The sequence below is a fragment of the Gorilla gorilla genome, chromosome 20 (assembly GCF_029281585.2).
Source record: "Gorilla gorilla gorilla isolate KB3781 chromosome 20, NHGRI_mGorGor1-v2.1_pri, whole genome shotgun sequence".
Taxonomy (NCBI): domain Eukaryota; kingdom Metazoa; phylum Chordata; class Mammalia; order Primates; family Hominidae; genus Gorilla; species Gorilla gorilla.
Genome location: NC_073244.2, coordinates 7,360,241 through 7,378,586, shown reverse-complemented (window position 1 = coordinate 7,378,586; position 18,346 = coordinate 7,360,241). Strand labels below are relative to the sequence as shown.

The 18,346-nt window shown below is 58.4% G+C and overlaps 1 protein-coding gene across 2 annotated transcripts; it reads left to right on the top strand.

Moving 5' to 3' along the window:
- The first annotated feature begins 969 nt into the window (after positions 1 to 969).
- On the top strand, positions 970 to 17,547 carry MBD3 (methyl-CpG binding domain protein 3). Of its 2 annotated transcripts, none has more exons than XM_055371116.1 (7): positions 970 to 1,212; positions 8,993 to 9,152; positions 9,530 to 9,667; positions 11,499 to 11,589; positions 12,943 to 13,120; positions 15,657 to 15,860; positions 16,037 to 17,547. In XM_055371116.1, exons 1-6 carry the CDS (start codon positions 1,199 to 1,201, stop codon positions 15,853 to 15,855), a joined length of 780 nt encoding a protein of 259 aa, XP_055227091.1. In that variant the 5' UTR covers positions 970 to 1,198; the 3' UTR covers positions 15,856 to 15,860; positions 16,037 to 17,547. The 2 variants fall into 2 exon arrangements, with proteins under 2 accessions (XP_055227091.1, XP_055227090.1); XM_055371115.1 differs by having other exon boundaries at positions 970 to 1,308.
- The last annotated feature ends 799 nt before the right edge of the window (positions 17,548 to 18,346 follow it).

The window sequence follows — 18,346 nt, the reverse complement described above, 5'->3', positions numbered from 1 at the left end:
CTAGACTCAGTCCTTGAACACCTGTGCAGGCCTGCCCAGCCCTAGCCTTGGGAGCGACGCTGTCAGGGGGAACTGATGGGGGGCAGCCCACCCGTTTCCATTTCAGGATCCCTCTGGCTGGCTGGGGAAGGGGTTAAGGGGAGACAATAGGGGGTGGGCGATTCCGCAGGAAGGTCCTGGAACTCTCCCGGCCAGAGATGGTGGCTGGACTAAGGTGCAGGGGGTGGTCGGGGAGCGGGGGGGGGGCTCAGATTCCTGGATTTTGAGGGTTCAAAAAGCAGCTAGACGGGGCGCGGTGGCTCAGGCCTGTAATCCCAGCACTTTGGGAGGCTGAGGTGGGCTGATCACCTGAAGTAAGGAGTTCGAGTCCAGCCTGGCCAACATGGTGAAACCCCGTCTCTACTAAAAATACAAAAATTAGCCGTCCGTGGAACCAGCTACTTGGGAGGCTGAGGCAGAACAGCTTGAACCCGGGAGGCGGAGGCTACAGTGAGCCAAGATCGCGCCTCTGCACTCCAGCCTGGGTGACAGAGACCCCGTCTCAAAAAAGAAAAAGCTACTGGAGGGAACTTGGGGGCGTGGAGGGGGTGGTCACGGGGGAAGTCCCCCAGATTTGGACGCTCGTAAAAAGCTCGGAAGCTAGGAGACCAGGAGGGCGGGGAAGTCGAGGTCCACTCACTGGGCCAGAGTCCCCAAGACTTGGGCTGGAGAAAGGTCGGAGGAAAGGACCCCACTAGTCCGAAAGCATGTCCCCGCGCACGCGCACCAGGCGGCCGGGGGAGACAGGGCACAGTAAAAGGAGCCGCGCGGACTCCGGGCACAGCTGCTGGGCACTGGCAGCTCGCAAGGCACAGCGCGCAGGCGCGCACGCCGCTTAAGGCCCCGCCCCCTCCCGGCGCGCTGATTGGCAGGGCCGTAGAGGGGCGGGGGCATGGCGCCGCGGCTGCGCAGCGCGGGGCCCCGCGCGGGCGGGTGGGCGGAGCGGGCCCCCCGAGCGGGGGCTGGCGAGCGCGGGGAGGGGGCTGAGAGGGCGGCAAAGCCGGCGCGCGCCCGGCTGGGGGCGGAGGGCGGGGGCCCGCGGGCCGGAACAGCCGCGGCAAGTGGCGGCGGCGGCAGCGGCAGCGGCAGCGGAGGCAGCTGAGGCGGCGGCGGCGAGCGGGGGTCCGGGCGGCGGCGGCGGGCCGAGGAGCCGGGCGCAATGGAGCGGAAGAGGTGGGAGTGCCCGGCGCTCCCGCAGGGCTGGGAGAGGGAAGAAGTGCCCAGAAGGTCGGGGCTGTCGGCCGGCCACAGGGATGTCTTTTACTATAGGTGAATGAGCGCGCCGGCCGCGCAGGGCCTCAACGGGCGCCTCCCAGCGGCCTCTGCGGCGGCCTCGGCGCCCCTGCCCCGGGCCGCGGCCTGGGCCCCGCGCGTGCGTCGTGCGTGCGTGCGTGCGTGCGTCTTGCGTGTGTGTCCGCCCGGCGCGCGGAGGCCCAGTGCGCGTGCGCCGCTTGTTGGGCCGCATGGCTTTCAGCCGGCCGTTCGGGGACTGGCTGCCGGACGGCGACTGCGGCCTTTGTTCGTGCGCGCTGGGCCAGGGGCGCCTGGCGGCGGCCAGATGCTGCCGGGAGGCAGGGGTGGAGGGTGGGCTGTCCCTTTGGTTCCTGTGAGACGCAGGGGGTGCCTTCTTGGGGCGCTCCTGGGGTGGCGCGGAGCCCGAGGGGGTGGCCAGCCGGGATTTCGGGGAGCAGGGCTGATGGGCGGATCAGGGAGGGCGTGCGTGAAAATACGGGTTCTTGGGCTCGCCCCAGTCCTGGGAATAAGCGCCTCAGGGTGACTGGTCTCCCGCGCAGCGTTGCTTTTTTTAAAGGTGTTCCCCCTGACTCCTTCCGAGGCCTCTGGTCCTCTTGGGTCGTGGCCCCCTCAGGGTGGAGACCTGAGGCTTTCGACTTTCCGAGCCCACCTAACGGTAGTCTTTTCGTGAATGTCATTGGTGGTCGAAGGCTTTCAGAGACCCCCCCGTCCCCAAATTGGAACAAGGCGCTGCTCAGAAAGGTCGCAGGGAACCCCCTCCGTGGAACAAAGACTTAGTCGCCTGCTGCAGCCAAGTCCCAGACAGTCGGCCACCTGCTGTTTGTCCTCTTTTTTTTTTTTTTTTTTTCCTGGCTCGGGAAAGATGCTTTTGATTCTGGGCCAGCTTTGATTGCGCCCTCCCCTTGGTTCAGTGTCCCGTGGCGCCTTCAGGTCCCCCAGGAGGGGAAAGCGGACGCCTGCCACGTGCCGAGCACCTGGGTAAAGGGGGGTGTGCAGCTGGTCCCCCTTTTTCCCACAGCTCGGGGTCGTGGGCCGGAGACCGCCCAGGTGAGGGCGGGTGGTTTCCACGAGCCAAGGAGGGGCAGAACGACCGCTCCGTCCACTGTGCACTTCGGTCCTCTGTGGTTCTTGACTGTCCCGGTTTGGGGAGATAAAGTGAGAAAAGTGAGCGGGGAAAGGATGGCTGTGATCAGAAGCAGTGTGTGGGGCCTCGTCCTGCAGGAGGAGCTCAGGGACTGGTTCCTGGAAAGTTGGAGGACAGCAAGAGAGGGGAAACTTGGTCCCCAAATGTGTACCCTTATGAGCTGGAACCCTGTAATTGCAGGCATTGGCATAGTGGGACTGCAATCCCTGTCTCTGAGGGACAGGCTCATGCATCCCCCTTTGGTACTCGCCCCCTTCACTGGCTCTCTGGCTCTTTAGAAAGCCTGCAGCCCTGTGTTCTGTCCTCTGTCAGGAGGAGGCCGGGCCTGCCTGCACGCTCCCTCCAAGCACGTTTCTGGGCTTCCTTCTCCCAAAGGCTGCCGTATAGTCCACGGTAGGTCTGTGTCGGCCTCTGCAGCCCCTTGTCAAAAACAAGCCTCCCCAGCACCAGGCGCTGCCTGGATCCCGACCATTCAGCCAGGAGTGAGGCCGGGTCCTCCAGCTGACAGGTGACAGCCAGGGCACCAGCCATTTCCCATTACAGCCGTGGGTACACGTCCTGAGATCTGCAGTGACACATGCTGAAATCTGGTAGGGCAGATGACGGGGCCTGAATGAGACTGGGGTCAGGGAGGGCTTCTCTGAGGACGTGACATTGAGTGACAGGGAGAGGCGTCCAGGCAGCAGGAACCCCCTAAGAGGTGGCTGCAGCTTGGGAGCTAGAACCAAGGCCAGCTTGAGCGGAGTATCCTGAGGCTGTCATCATCCCACCTCTCTCATTCCCACTCTGGGCCCTGGCCCTGAGCATGAGGGTCTAGCAGTGGAGAAAAGCAGGTAGAAGCTCTCCTCTACAGGCTAGAGATTTCAGGTTTCTCTGCAGAGGGTGAAGCCAGGTAGCCCAGAGCCGCCCTCTGCAGGTGTAGGGCCTCAACCCAGCCCTTCATCTGAGGCTGCAGGCTCCCAGAGTGCGTTTTCTGTTGGGGGTGCCTGGGAGAGTTCAGGCCATGTTGCCCACTTTTTTCTATACGTGTGGTTTTATCAAGGCTGTTCTTTTTTCATTGAATAAAATCTCAGGGACATCTTTTTGTGTCAATAGATGGGTATAACCTTTATTTAAAATTGAGATATAATTCACATTCCACAAAAGCTACCTTTTTTTTTTTTCTTTGAGACAGGGTCTCACCCAGGCTGGAGTGCAGTGGTACAATCACGGCTTATGCATTCTTGACCTCCCAGGCTCAGGTGACCCTCTCAGCTCAGCCTCCCAAGTAGTGGGAATTACAGGCACGTGCCACCATACCTGGCTTATTTTTATAGAGATGGGGTTTTGCTGTGTTGCCTAGACTAGACTGGTCTCGAATTCCTGGACTCAAGCAGTTAACCTGCCTCAGCCTCCCAAAGTGCTGGGATTACAGGCATGAGCCACTGCCTGGCCAAAGCCACTTTTTAGAAATGTACGATTCAGTGGGGTTTTTTTTTTGGAGACGGAGTTTCACTCTTGGCCCAGGCCACAGTGCAATGATGCAATCCCAGCTCACTACAACCTCTGCCTCCCAGGTTCAAGCGATTCTCCTGTCTCAGCCTCCCGAGTAGCTGGGATTACAGGCGTCTGTCACCATGCCCGGCTAATTTTTGTATTTTTAGTAGAGAAGGGGTTTCGCCATGTTGGCCAGGCTGGTCTCGAACTCCTGACCCCAGCACCTCAGCCTCCCAAGTGCTGGGATTACAGGCCTGAGTCACCGCACCCGGCCCCCAGTGGTTTTTAGTACATTCACAAAGCTGTGCAACCACCACCGCTATCTAATTCCAGAACATTCTCATCACCCTGAAAAGCAGCTCTGTCCTCATTAGCAGTCACTCCCCACTTCTTACTCCCCCAGCCCCTGGTAACCACTAACCCCCTCTATCTTGCATTTGCATTCATTCATTCATTCATTCATTTTGAGACAGGGTCTTGTTCTGTCACCCAGGCTGGAGTGCAGTGGTGCAATCACAGCTCACTGCATCCTTGACCTCCTGGGCTCAAGCGATCCTGCCTCCTAAGCCTCCAGAGTAGCTGGGACTACAGGCATGTGCCACCATGCCCAGCTAATTTTTTATTTTCATTATTATTTATTTATTTTGAGAAGTAGTCCTGCTTTGTCACCCAGGGTGGAGTGCAGTGGTGCAATCTCGGCTGACTGCAGCCTCCACCTCCTGGGTTCAAGGGATTCTCCTGCCTCAGACTCCTGAGTAGCTGGAATTACAGGCCCCCACCACAACCCCCAGCTTATTTTTATATTTTTAATAGAGACGGGGTTTCACCATGTTGGCCAGGCTGGTCTTGAACTCCTGACCTCAGGTGATCTGCCCACCTTGGCCTCCCAAAGTGCTGGGACTACAGATGAAAGCCACTGTGCCTGCCTTCCTTTTTTTTTTTTTTTTTTTTGAGACCGAGTTTCGCTCTTGTTGCCCAGGCTGGAATGCAATGCTGCAATCTGGGCTCACTGCCACCTCCACCTCCTGAGTTCAAGCAATTCTCCTGCCTCGGCCTCCCAACTAGCTGGGATTACAGGCATGTGCCACCACACCCGGCTACTTTTGTATTTTTAGTAGAGATGGGGTTTCACCATGTTGGTCAGGCTGGTCTCGAACTCCTGATCTCAGGTGATCGGCCCTCCTTTGCTTCCCAAAGTGCTGGGATTACAGGTGTGAGCCACTGCATTTATTCTTTTTGAGAGGGTGTTATCGAGATACAGTTTATGTACCATACAATACAGTCATTTAAAGTGCACGAGTCAATGGTTTTTTAGCATATTCACATATTTACGGATATGGGCAGCTATCCTCAGATTCAATTTTAGAATTTCCATCACCCCAGAAAGAACCCCAGGCCCATTTACCACTGCCTTGTGCGCCCACCCCCAGTCTTAACAACCAGGCTGTGATCTGTGTCTCTTGTTCGCCTTACACCTTTTTTTTTTTTTTTTTTTTTTGGAGACACAGTCTTGCTCTGTCGCCCAGGCTGGAGTGCAGTGTCGTGATCTCGGCTCACTGCAACCTCTGCCTCCTGGGTTCAAGCCAATTCTGCCTCAGCCTCCTGAGTGTCTGGGACTATAGGCACGTGCCACTGTGCCCGGCCAATTTTTTGTATTTTAGTAGAGACGGGTTTCACCATGTTGCCCAGGCTGGTCTCGAACTCCTGAGCCCAGGCAATCCACCCACCTCAGCCTCCCAAAGTGCTGTGATTACAGGCGTGAGCCACCACGCCCGGCCTTGTTTCCCTTCATCTTAAAAGGCAGAACGGCCTCTCTTTGGGGTGACCGGAGGCAAAGAGCTGTTGGGAGTGTTTTGTGGGGTCTCTTCTTCCTTCCTTGTGGCTACCTGAAGCCTGAGTCTCAGCTTCTGGTTTCTTGGTTTCTTTCCACTGCCCTGGGCAAACCAGCTTCGATTTAACGTCAGCCAGCCCAGAGAGTAATTAAAAGAGTTAAGTCTCAAAAGTAAATCTCCGGGAAGAGCCCTCAGTGGTTTCAGACCCCCAGGCACTTGTCCTGGTGCCCTCCCTGAGGCGTCCTGTCCTACTGGACATGCTGGAGCCTGCCCATGTTCTTGTGGACCATGGAACTTGCCCGGGGTTGGGGGGCAGGGGTGGAGAGAAATAAAACTTCCTGTGATCTATGTATCAGCCCAGTACATAGATCCTGGATAGAGGCGATTGAGCTAAGCATGGGACCAAGCATTTCTGTGCAGTGCCTGCAGAATTGAGTTTCCTTCTGGCTATGGGAGATTCTTCTGAGCTGTCTCAGTTGTCTGACATCTGGCATCTGCCATGGGCCAGGACGTCTGGGGCAGGGGCAGAAGAGGACAGGAGGAGACTGCCCTAGAGGATTCTGGGAAAACGGGAAAACAGCAAAACAGAGCTACCCACCAATCTCAGGCTGATGCATTATTAATAAAAGTGACTGTTGACTGAGTTTGTAGACATAATATGTTTGAGGTACCTGGCCTAGTAAGCACCATACAAGTGCTATTATTTCTAAATGATTTTATCAAGATAAAAGACACCAGCCAAGCATAGTGGCTGCCGCCTATAATCCCTTTGGGAGGTTGAGGCAGGAGGATCTCTTGAGATCTAAGTTGGAGACCAACCTGGGCAACATAGCGAGACCCCATCTATGCAAAAAATTTAAAAATTAGCTGGGCATGGTGGTGCACACTTGTAGTCCTAGCTCCTCAGGAGGCCAAGGCAGGACAATCCCTTGAGTCCAGGAGGTCAAGGCTGCAGTGTGCTATGATCACACCACTGCACTCCAGCCTGGGTGACACAAGGAGACCCTGAGTCTAAAAGTAAAAATGAAAAAAAAAAAAGAAATGAAGCAGCAGGGCGTGATGACTCACACCTATAATCCCAAAGCTTTGGGAGGGAAGATGGAGGACTGCTTGAGCTCAGGAGTTCCAGACCAGCCTGGGTAACATGGTGAGACCCTATCTCTATAAAAAAAATATAAAAATTGGCTGGGCGCGGTGGCTCACGCCTGTAATCCCAGCACTTTGGGAGGCCAAGGCGGCCAGATCATGAGGTCAGGAGGTCGAGACCATCCTGGCTAACACTGTGAAACCCCATCTCTACTAAAAATATAAAAAATTAGCCGGGCGTGGTGGTGGGCAGCTGTAGTCCTAGCTACTCGGGAGGCTGAGTCAGGAGAATGGTGTGAACCCGGAAGTCGGAGGTTGCAGTGAGCCAAGATCGCACCACTGCACTCTAGCCTGGGTGACAGAGCGAGACTCTGTCTTAAAAAAAAAAAAAAAAAATTAGGCCGGGCACGGTGACTCACCTGTAATCCCAAAACTGTGGGAGGCCGAGGCGGACAGATCACCTGAGGTCAGGAGTTCGTGACCAGCCTGGCCAACACGGTGAAACCTGGTCTCTACTAAAAATACAAAAATTAGCCAGGTGTGGTGGCGGGCACCTGTACTCCCAGCTACTCAGGAGGCTCAGGCAGGAGAATCACTTGAACCTGGGAGGTGGAGGTTGCAGAGAGCTAAGATCGAGCCACTTCACTCCAGCCTGGGCGACAGAGTGAGACTCCATCTCAAAAAAAAAAAAAAAAAAAAAATTAGGCGTGGTGGCTTGTGCCTGTCATCCTAGCTACTTGGGAGACTAAGGTGGAAGGATCACCCTAGCCCAGGAGTTCAAGGTTGCAGTGAGCTGTGATTGAGCCACTGCATTCCAGCCTGGGCAAGAGTGAGACCCTATCTCCAAAAGGAAAGAAAGAAACGAAGTCCTGTGCCTATCAGCAGCCACTCCACATCCCGCACCCCAGCCTCTGGCACTACGCGTCCCCTTCCTGTCTCTGAATTATCCTGTTCTAGACATTTCTTAGAAATGGGATCACATACTGTGTGGCCTTTTGTGTCTGGCGTCTCTCACTGAATGTGACGTCCTCAAGGTGCATCCATGCTGTGGCCTGTGTCACAGCCTCGCTCCTTTTCATGGCTGAGTCATGTCCCATCGTGTGGATGGGCGTTTGTCCGTTCATCCATTGAAGGCGTCTGGGCTGCTTCCACCTTCTGGCTCCTGGCGACATTCGTGTGGAAGTGATGGTGTGGATGTGTGCTCATTTCTCGGGTAGATACCTAAGAGTGGCGTGGCTGGGTCATCCGGAAACTCAGTGAAGAGCTGTCAGGCTTTTCCAACATGGCCGTTCCATCTTACATCCCAACCATGATGACGATGTGTTGGGTTGGGTGCTTGTCATCCTGTAGTGTGACCTCATGTGACACACAGGGCAACCCATTGGTGGGTGTCCTTATGTCCTGGAGAGGATGAGTTGCCGGCGCTTGTCCGTGGCAGGCTGAGAGCAGAGCCCCGTGTCTGAGAGCAGGTCTGTGTTTACCTGGCTGCCTTGTTGCGAGCTCTCCAGTCGGGTTATGCCCAAGCAGCTGTTAGGGCCTGGCCCCAGATCTTAGAACGAGACCCCTTCTCAGTCTGGCCCTGCTGCTGTAACCCCAAGGTGGAAGAAGATTGCTTTTAGGGCTGTCCCTCACATACCTGTTCTCCGTGGGGTCTTTTCTCAAGAATGTGACCTAAATTCCATTTCTGGAATGTTCTGGAAATGTGAGCCATCCTCCCAGAGCCGGGGCCCAAAGTCCTGTAGGTAGTAGCGTTTGTACCCGAACTCAGCGTCTGCTGTGCCTGACGCTGCCAGGGCCTACGGTGGGGAGGATTCAGAGGGGACCGGGGTTGGGGGTCTGGAGCAAGGATCCGATGTGGAGGCTGGGGCTAGGGCCAGGGTGTGAGGATCGGGGCCAGTGCTCTGCGTCTGGGTCTGGCGCCCAGATCTGGGGGCCAGTTGTGGGGTGCTGGGGTCTGGGATGAAGGTCTAGGGTCACGCCAGGGTTGGGGTCTGGGGCTGGGGCCAGGGCCTGCCTGGGTTTGGGGTCAGGGCCGTGTTGGGGTCTGGGTCTGGGGTCGCGACCTGAAGCTAGGGCTGGGACTGGGTTTGGGTCTGCGGCCAAGGCCTGGGTTTGGGGTCTGGGGTCCGCCCGGGGCGCCGACCGTCCCGCCTCCCCGCAGCCCGAGCGGGAAGAAGTTCCGCAGCAAGCCGCAGCTGGCGCGCTACCTGGGCGGCTCCATGGACCTGAGCACCTTCGACTTCCGCACGGGCAAGATGCTGATGAGCAAGATGAACAAGAGCCGCCAGCGCGTGCGCTACGACTCCTCCAACCAGGTCAAGGTGAGTGGTGGCGTCACGCAGGTGACGTCGGTGCGGGGCGTTCTAGGCGGGGACGAGGCCATGACGTGAGCTGCAGGCGACACAGCCCGGCGTCCTGAGCGCAGGAGGTCACAGCGGGCGGAGGGGACAGAGCGGAAGGCGCAGGCCCCTGGGTGCAGAGCGCAGGGCGCATGGCGAGGACGCGGCCCGCGGCGGGGGTTCCAGAGCCGGCCGGACCGACCCTGCGGGAGCGGCCTCCCCGGACCGTGGGGGTCCTGGCGGGCGCGGGGGACACGAGGGGCGCCGGCAAAGCAGGGGGTCACCCGGGCCCCGCACCCCCTGAGGCCCCGCGCCGCCGGGGCGCCCCCAGGCCGGACTGCATATCCTTCCTCCCGCAGGGCAAGCCCGACCTGAACACGGCGCTGCCCGTGCGCCAGACGGCGTCCATCTTCAAGCAGCCGGTGACCAAGATTACCAACCACCCCAGCAACAAGGTCAAGAGCGACCCGCAGAAGGCGGTGGACCAGCCGCGCCAGGTGAGCTCAACGCACAGCGACCCCAGCCTTCCCGGCTGGGTTGTTCACTTTGGTGGGTGGACGTTTGGAATAAGGTCGTACGTGGAGCGGACGGAGTGAGCGCAGGAGTTCCAGGCTAGCCCGGGCAACATGACGAGGCAAAAAACAAGTAAAAAATTAGCTGGACGTGGTGGCGCCCGCCTGTGGTCCCAGCTTTTCGGGAGGCTGAGGTGGGAGGATTGCTTGAGCCCAGGAGGCTGAGGCTGCAGTGAGCTATGATCACACCACTGCACTCCAGCCTGGGGGCAGAGCAAGACCCAGTCCTGCGGTCCTGTCTTGGAATGTGCAGGGTATTGGTGCCAGGATACGCCCCACCCTCAACCCCCAGATACCAAAATCTGGGGATGTTCAGGCCCCTCAGAAAATGGTCTAGTATGGCCTCGCGCGGTGACTCACGCGTGTAATCCCAGCACTTTGGGAGGCCGAGGCAGGTGGATCACCTGAGAGGTCAAGAGTTTGAGACCAGGCTGACCCAACATGGTGAAACCCCGTCTCTACTAAAAATACAAAAATTAGCTGGGCGTGGTGGTGTGCGCCTGTAATCCCAGCTACCCGGGAGGCTGAGGCAGGAGAATCACTTGAACCCGGGAGGTGGAGGTTGCAGTGAGCCAAGATGACAGACACCACTGCACTCCTGCCTGGGCGACAGAGCGAGACCCGGTCTCAAAAATAAAATAAAAATATTTTTAAAAAATGGAAATGGTCTAATGTTTGCACGTTACCTGCAGGTATTTTCTAGCTTGCTCATGAGGTGTGGATGCTTGTGACGTTCCTTGTGTGTGTTTTATTCATTTTTTTAAGTTTTTCACTTTCGAGACAGGGTTTCTGTATGTTGCCCAGGCTGGTCTCAGGCTCCTGGCCTCAAGTGATCCTCCCACCTTGGCCTCCAAAACTGTGGGGATTACAGGTGTGAGCCAACTCACCTGGCCAGTTGTTGTATTTATTTATTTTTTTACCCCCCAAATATTTTCAGTCTGCCGCTGGTTGGGTGTGTGGTTATGGAACCCACAGATACAGGGGGTTGACTGCCCATATGTGACTGTGTAACCTACTTCTTAAAAACCTGAGAACCGTGTGTATTTTCTTTTTGTTTTTTCTTTTTTTTTTTTTTTTTGTTGTGACAGAGTCTCGCTCTGTCACCCAGGCTGGAGTGCAGTGGCAGGATCTTAACTCACTACAACCTCTGCCCCCTGGTTTCAACTGGGTTCAAGCGATCCTTCCACCTCAGCCTCACAAGTAGCTGGGATTTCAGGTACCCGTCACTACGCACGGCTAATTTTTTTTTTTTTTTTCTTTTTTGAGATGGAGTTTTGCTCTTGTTGTCCAGGCTAGAGTGCAATGGTGCGATCTCAGCTCACTGCAACCTCCACTTCCTGGGTTCAAGTGATTCTCCTGCCTCAGCCTCCCAAGTAGCTGGGATTACAGGCGCCCGTCACCACACCGGACTTTTTTTTTGTATTTTTAGTAGATAAGGGGTTTCACCATGTTGACCAGGCTAGTCTCAAACTCCTGACCTCAGGTGATCCACCCACTTCGGCCTCCTAAAGTGCTGGGATTACAGGCGTGAGCCACCCCATGTGTATTTTTTATTCTTATTTACAAATGTCCACTGGATCCCTGGCTGTGGAAAGCCTGGGCAGGGTCTGGAGACCCAAGGCAGTGGGAGGGGAGATGCCCCATTGGGACCCACATGGGGCAAGGAGGCCAGGTGGGCCTCCCTGGAGCCCAGCAAGGACCTGGAGTGGGGAGAGGGCAGGGCCACTCTTGAGGTTCACATCTGTGTCTGGGGCAGCTCTTCTGGGAGAAGAAGCTGAGCGGCCTGAACGCCTTCGACATTGCTGAGGAGCTGGTCAAGACCATGGACCTCCCCAAGGGCCTGCAGGGTGAGCGGGCACCCTGAGGGGAGGCGGAAGGGGATGTGCCGGGTGGGGTGGAGGCGCTGCAGGTGCCCTCATCTCCTGGCAGGGTGGATGGCTGTTCCTGCTTTGGGTGCTTAGGGCAAATCTGCCAGCGACTGGGGCAGGAGGAGGGGACTCAGTGGGGTTGGGGATGGGTAAGGGCGCTTGGGCTGGGCCCTTCATTCTTGACCTTGGAGACCCTGCGGGTGGGGCTTTGTGGCTTCCAGGTGTGGCGCAGGCCTGGGGCTGTTTTCACCTGCAGGACGTGCAGTTTTGCCATGGAGATCCTAAATAAACAAACAAGGACAGCTGACTTTGCTCCTGTACTCTCCCAGCACGTCCGCACCACAGAACAAAGAATGCAGCTCTTGCAGGGTTTTGGTGGTTGTTTTTTGAGACAGGGTCGGCTGGGTACAGTGGCTCACACCTATAATGCCAACACTTTGGGGGGCTGAGGCAGGAGTTTCACTTGATCTCAGAAGTTTAAGACCAGCTTGGGCAACATAGTGAGACCCCATCTCTACAGAAAATACAGAGCAAGGCCAGGTGCGGTGGCTCACGCCTGTAATCCCAACACTTTGGGAGGCCAAGGCGGGCGGATCATGAGGTCAGGAGATCGAGATCATCCAGGCTAACATGGTGAAACCCTGTCTCTACTAAAAATACAAAAAATTAGCTGGGCGTAGTGGCGGCCGCCTGTAATCCCAGCTACTTGGGAGGCTGAGGCAGGAGAATGGCGTGAACCCGGGAGGCGGAGCTTGCAGTGAGCCGAGATCGCGCCACTGCACTCTCCTGGGCAACAGAGGGAAACTCCGTCTCAAAAAAAAAAAAAGAAAATACAGAGCAAGACCCCATCTCAAAAACAAAAGGCAGCCTTTCCGTGGCCCATGCTGAAGTACAGTGGCGCCGTTACTACTCACAGCAGCCTCTACCTCCCGGGCTCAAGTGGTTCTCTCAGCTCAGCCTCCTGAGTAGCTGGGACCACAGGTATGCAGCGTGACACCTGGCTAATTTTTTAATTATTTTTGTAGAGACAGGAGTCTCACTATGTTGTCCAGGCTGGTCTCAAACTCCTAAGCTCAATGAGTCCTCCCACCTCGCTCTCCCAAGATGCTGGGATTACAGGCGGGAGTCGCCACGCCTGGCCTAACTTGCTTTTTTTTCTGTTATGAATGTAGTAACACAAGCGGGAGAGGGAATTTAGAAATGGAACCCAAGTTGGGGTTCCTTCCAAGAAGGTGGCAGCTCCCATTGTTGGGGCATTTCTGTGGCCTGTCTGGGCCACAGCTGCCCCGTGGTGACCTCTCCACTTGCGGCTGTTTGTCCACTGCCTGGCAGGGGTGGGACCTGGCTGCACGGATGAGACGCTGCTGTCGGCCATTGCCAGCGCCCTGCACACTAGCACCATGCCCATCACGGGACAGCTCTCGGCCGCCGTGGAGAAGAACCCTGGCGTATGGCTCAACACCACGCAGCCCCTGTGCAAAGCCTTCATGGTGACCGACGAGGACATCAGGTAGCCCCTTGGCCTGGTCCCCTGCTGCTCCACCCTGTCTCTTGTGGCCATGGGGACCCTGAGTGTCCCCGTGTGCCTGCGTGCTTCCCGTCTCCCCATGACGCTGCTGGGGTTTTGAAACAGAAACAGCCAGGGCTAGGGGACCCATCGTCGGAGCAGTATGAACCGTTTCACCCGCGTCCTGGGTTCAGGGCGAGCCAGGCACCCCTTGGAGGAATGTTCTTGAAAAGAGTGTGGTCCTTTGAGTCCGTGAGGACTGGCTGTGCTGGGTGCTGGGCTCCATGTTGGGCCCTGGAGACGGAGGGACAGGGCAGGCCAGGGGTCTCTGCCTTCAGGGAGATGGCTCAGGGTGCCTGCTGAGGGGCAGTTCTGATGTGCAGAGCCTCGGAACGAACAGCAGGGAACACGGCTGCTCAGAAACAGGCAACAGTCAGGTGAGGCTGAGCAGCCCAGGGGTGAGGGGCCCTCCTGCGGGGCCTCAGGGCCGAACCCACATCCAGTGTGCAGAGTGGATGCAAGGCCGCCTGGTGACGGAGGCGCCTGCAGGAAACTCTGGAAGTGCTGGAGCGAAGACGGGACCTTTCACGTTCAGTGCAGCACACGGCTTAGGTCAGAGGAAGGAAAGGAAACTTGACGGTTCCAGAAAGAAGGAGCCAAGACCCGGAACGGCCAGGGAGGCACTGGGCATGCGGGTTTCCTGTGGCAGCAGCTGGGGTTAAAGGCCCCTGGGCACAAGAAGAGACCCTGTGCCCCCACGCAGGGTGAACAGATGGACCTGAGACACCACCCCCACAAGCACACAAACTGGGCGCCAAGGGTTCCATCCGGAGCGGCTGGCGGCATCCTCCTCCGGCCATGGTACCTCTGGGCCCCCTCTTTTGGGTTTGAGGTCCATTTACACTCTGCGCACTCAGAGAACTTCCCGAAATGAAGATGGTGAAATAGGAAGAATTGTCAACAAAAGAAAAGAACAAGACTGTGAAAAATAGCACGCAGATCATTAAAAGCCCTGCAGAACTTGCAGAAATAAGGCCGGGCACAGTGGCTCACGCCTGTAATCCCAGCACTTTGGGAGGCCGAGGCGGGAGGATCACCTGAGGTCAGGAGTTGAAGACCAGCCTGGCCAAAATGGTGAAACCCCGTCTCCACTAAAAATAAAATAATTAGCTGGGTGTTTTGGCACATGCCTGTAGTCCCAGGTACTCGGGAGGCTGAGGCAGGAGAATCACTGGAACCCGGGAGGCGGAGTTGAGATCCTGCCACTGCAATTCAACCTGGGTGACAGAGTTAAAAAAATAAAATAAGAACTTACAGAAATAGAAAAGGACATTGGAATTAGGAAGTCGGTGGTGGGTTCCGCAGGAGGTAGGGTCCTGTCTGGAAAGACAACGAGCAGGTGGTGGCTGCAGTCGAGTAGGTGAGCCAGGGTGTTCCGGGTGGTGGGGACAGAGTGAGAGGGAGCAGCTCAGGTCTGCAGGAGCCGCTGGAGAGAGACCCCGGAGGCAGGGGGCGGCTGAGCCTCGGCCACAACTGGGGAGAAACACTGTCAGCTTCGCCTGGGAGTGAAAGCAGAACAGAGACAAGGAGGGGCTCTTTGGGCAGCCGGAGAGGGAGGTGGGCAGAAGCGTGTGCTGCGGCCCCGGAGGCGGCAGGCAGAGGAGCGGCCACCCTGGAGTGCCTGGCATCAGCTTGTAGGCCCCGAGGAGGAGGCCCCCCATCCCTGGTGGTGGGTTGAGACGAGGATGTGGATCCTTTTTCTCAGGCCCCCCGAGCCATGGTGAAGGAGTGCACGCTGGTGCATAGTGCGCAGCGGAAAGGTGACCCTGGGCCTGCGAGGGTGGGGGCTGCTGCGGGCTGATGGTAGCTGATTTTGGTGAGGCTTTTTTTTTTTTTTTGGCAGAATCTGGCTCTGTTGCCCGTGCTGGAGTGCAATGGCGCCATCCCAGCCCACTGCAACCTCCGCCTCCCGGGTTCAAGTGATTCTCCTGCCTCAGCCTCCCAAGTAGCTGGGACTACAGGCGGCCGCCACCACGCCCAGCTAATTTTTATATTTTTAGTAGAGGTGGGGTTTCGTCATGTTGGTCAGGCTGGTCTCGAACGCCTGACCTCAAGTGATCTGCCCACCTCGGCCTCCCAAAGTGCTGGGATTACAGGCATGAGCCTCTACCTGGCCTGGTGAGGGTTTTCCTGCCCCACTCAGTGCCTGTCAAGGGACAGGAGCAAGGGTTCACACAGCTGAGCCCCGGGGAGGCTCAGGGCCAGGTCTGGGGACTGAGGGGTCAGGCCCCTCCCTTGGTCCCAGTAGAGGTGGCAGGGGGGCCATCTGGGAGGGTGGCAGACGCTCGTGATGGCCAGCGGCAGCCGGTCGTTCTCTGCATGGATTGTGAAGGGAGGGGTGGCACGGGCCAGGGCTGGTCCTGGGGGTGCCTGTGGATCCCTCGGGCCTCCCCTCCCAGCTGAGGTCCCCACGTTCATCCTGTGTCCACGTCCTGCTGGCCGCTCACCTTGGTGTAACGCAAGGTCCGTGTGTCCCCAGGAAGCAGGAAGAGCTGGTGCAGCAGGTGCGGAAGCGGCTGGAGGAGGCGCTGATGGCTGACATGCTGGCACACGTGGAGGAGCTGGCCCGTGACGGGGAGGCGCCGCTGGACAAGGCCTGCGCTGAGGACGACGACGAGGAAGACGAGGAGGAGGAGGAGGAGGAGCCCGACCCGGACCCGGAGATGGAGCACGTCTAGGGCAGGTGCTGCGGGGCCACGGGGGCTCCCTGGAGTCGGGTCCTGGCAGTGGGGACTGCCTGGTGAACACAGATGTGGTTGGGATGACGGGTGCCTCCCAAGAGCTTCCCATCTCCCTAGAAGAGCCCAGGCGTCCCCGTCCCGTGGAGTCGCTAAAGCCAGCCCTCCCTGTCCTTTCCAGAGGCCCTGCCGAGAGCCCGTGCTGCCTGCTGGAGCCGCCTGCAGACGCGGCCCTCGGCCCCACGTGAACCAGGCTCGGCGGCCAAGTCCAGCCTTGGAGACACCCGGGAGGAAGGCCGTGCTCCTGGCTGCCTCCTCGGCCCGTCCCCACTTCCCGGGGCCTCGGGGCACACAGCTGGGGCTGCCCCCACCCGAAAGACCCTCCACACTCGTCCTCTACAGGGTCCGGCTTCGGGAAGTGCCGGGTGCTCCTGGGCCCTGCCTGGCTCCCTACGACCTTTGGGCTTGAGGCCAACTCCTCCCCGTGCCCACTGTCCTAGCTCCTTGAGACTGGAGAGCAGCCAGCAGGTGCCCGGCAGCTCGGCGCCAAGGATTGCTGACAGCTGGGAGGGTTTCTCGGTCTGGAGGCGTAGTTTTGAAACTCACATCACCCACTGTGCAGCGTGAGGACGGGACTCTGGTCTGCTGTGGGGGGCGTGCAGGACGGCGCCACCCTCTGCCCTGCCATGTGGCTGGTGGTGCCACAGACCCTCACCGTGCCTGAGTGGCATGTCCAGGAGGCCGCTCTCCTTCAGTAAATCTAACACAGTCGAGGCACGTCATCGGGCGGCCTTCCCTGTGTGCCAGCGCCAGCCTTCGCTTCCGAAAACCAAACTCCAGCCGCTGCCAGTCGGGACTTGGTCGCCCGGCGCTGCCAGAATGCTCCACTGCCAGCCGGCCCCCCTGCCTCGGTTTCCCTTCTGTTTAGTGGCGACACAGGCACCCAGCTTTGGGGTGGTGCTGACGCTCCCAGGGGTGCCAGGAGCCACTGGGACAGGGCAAGGCTCCCAGACGCTCCTCGAGGTGCCCGGCTCTCCAGGGAGCTTCTGGCCCAAGGCTGTCTGAGGATCTGCTCCTTAACCCCCCAGTGCCTTGGCGAGGGCAGGTTCCAAGCCACAGACGCCTGCCCTGAGTGGACTCTGCAGCGAGTCCCTGGTGCCCTCCTGGCCCTGCTGCCCAGTGAGGGCTCCTACGGGTGGGTTCATTGGCCTGGGCCCAGCGAGCCCCCACCTGCACTGACCTTAGGCCCATAGAGAGGGCCTGTCCCGGCGCTGCCCCAGCCAGGATCTGGTCGCTGCCCCAGGGGGACTGATGGGCAGAGTCGCCCCTGTGGCTGGACTGTGACCATCCCTGATGGGGCCTGACTGCGGGAGCTGAGGAAGCGCCGCTCCACCGTCTGCCCTCCGAGGACCCCCATGGAGGCAGTGGGCTGGCAGCTTCCTGCTGCTCCCTGTCAGAGTCAAAGCACAAATCCTCAGGACGGGCTCAAGGGCCAGGGCAGCCGAGGGAAGCTCCAGGTGGGGACCACGTCTTCCTGAGGTTGGTGCCCACTGGCTGGGACCCTTTGCCAGCCCCTCATCCCCAGGTGCTGCAGTGGGGTGGCCTCCCCTCTGTCTGCCTGGTGGAGGGAGCCGTGGGCGTGGGGACGTGACTGAATAAAGCCACCGTGGGTGGATGTGCTTGGAGCCTGGAGTTTGGTGCGTCCGCTAGACTTTGTTGCCCACGTTTGAGCTTCTGTCTTTGGGTGATGAAAGGCTGAAAGCGGTGTGGGGACAGGGCCAGCAGGTCCCCCAACCTCGCGGACATTCACAACCCAAGAGTCAGGCTTGAGGGTATTCAGAGAAGACCAGGCCGGCCTGGGCATCTGTGGGCAAGGGCCGTGCCCCCTGAGGTGCCGCTGGCTCGGCCTCGGGATCGTGGGTCTTGGCCCTGCTGCCCCAGTGAGGAAGATGGGCTGGGGCTCAGACCCAGGACCGCTCCTTCCAAAGCAAGGGAAGCAGGAGGGGCTACCTGGCAGGGAGGGCCCCCCAGGTCCTCAGGTCCTGCACAGCCGCTGCAGGGAGGGGAGCTGTGCCCTGGGACCCTGGACTTCAGCTCACTAGCCATGGCCACTGGAAGCTGCTTTCTGGACCTGAAGGCTGGGAGGCCACCCTCCCCTCACCTGCCCGGCAGTCAGAGACACTCTGTTTCCCTCTTCCCATCTCCCACTCTGTCCCTGTCTCCCTTGGTCTCTCTGTGTCTCTGTCTATCCCTGTCTCTATCTCCCTCTTGTCTCTCTCTTGTGCTGTCTCCCTCTGTCCCTCTTTGTTTCTTGCTCTCTCTCCTGTCTCTCTCCCTCGGTCTCTGTCTCTGTCTCTTGCTGTCTCTCCCTGTCTGTCTCAGCCCAGCTTCCTGTCACTGACAGACCCCGGTCAGTCCCTCTGATCCCGGGGTTCTGGCTATGTCCTGGCCTTGGTGTGAGATGTGATGATCCCTACCCCTGCCACAGGGC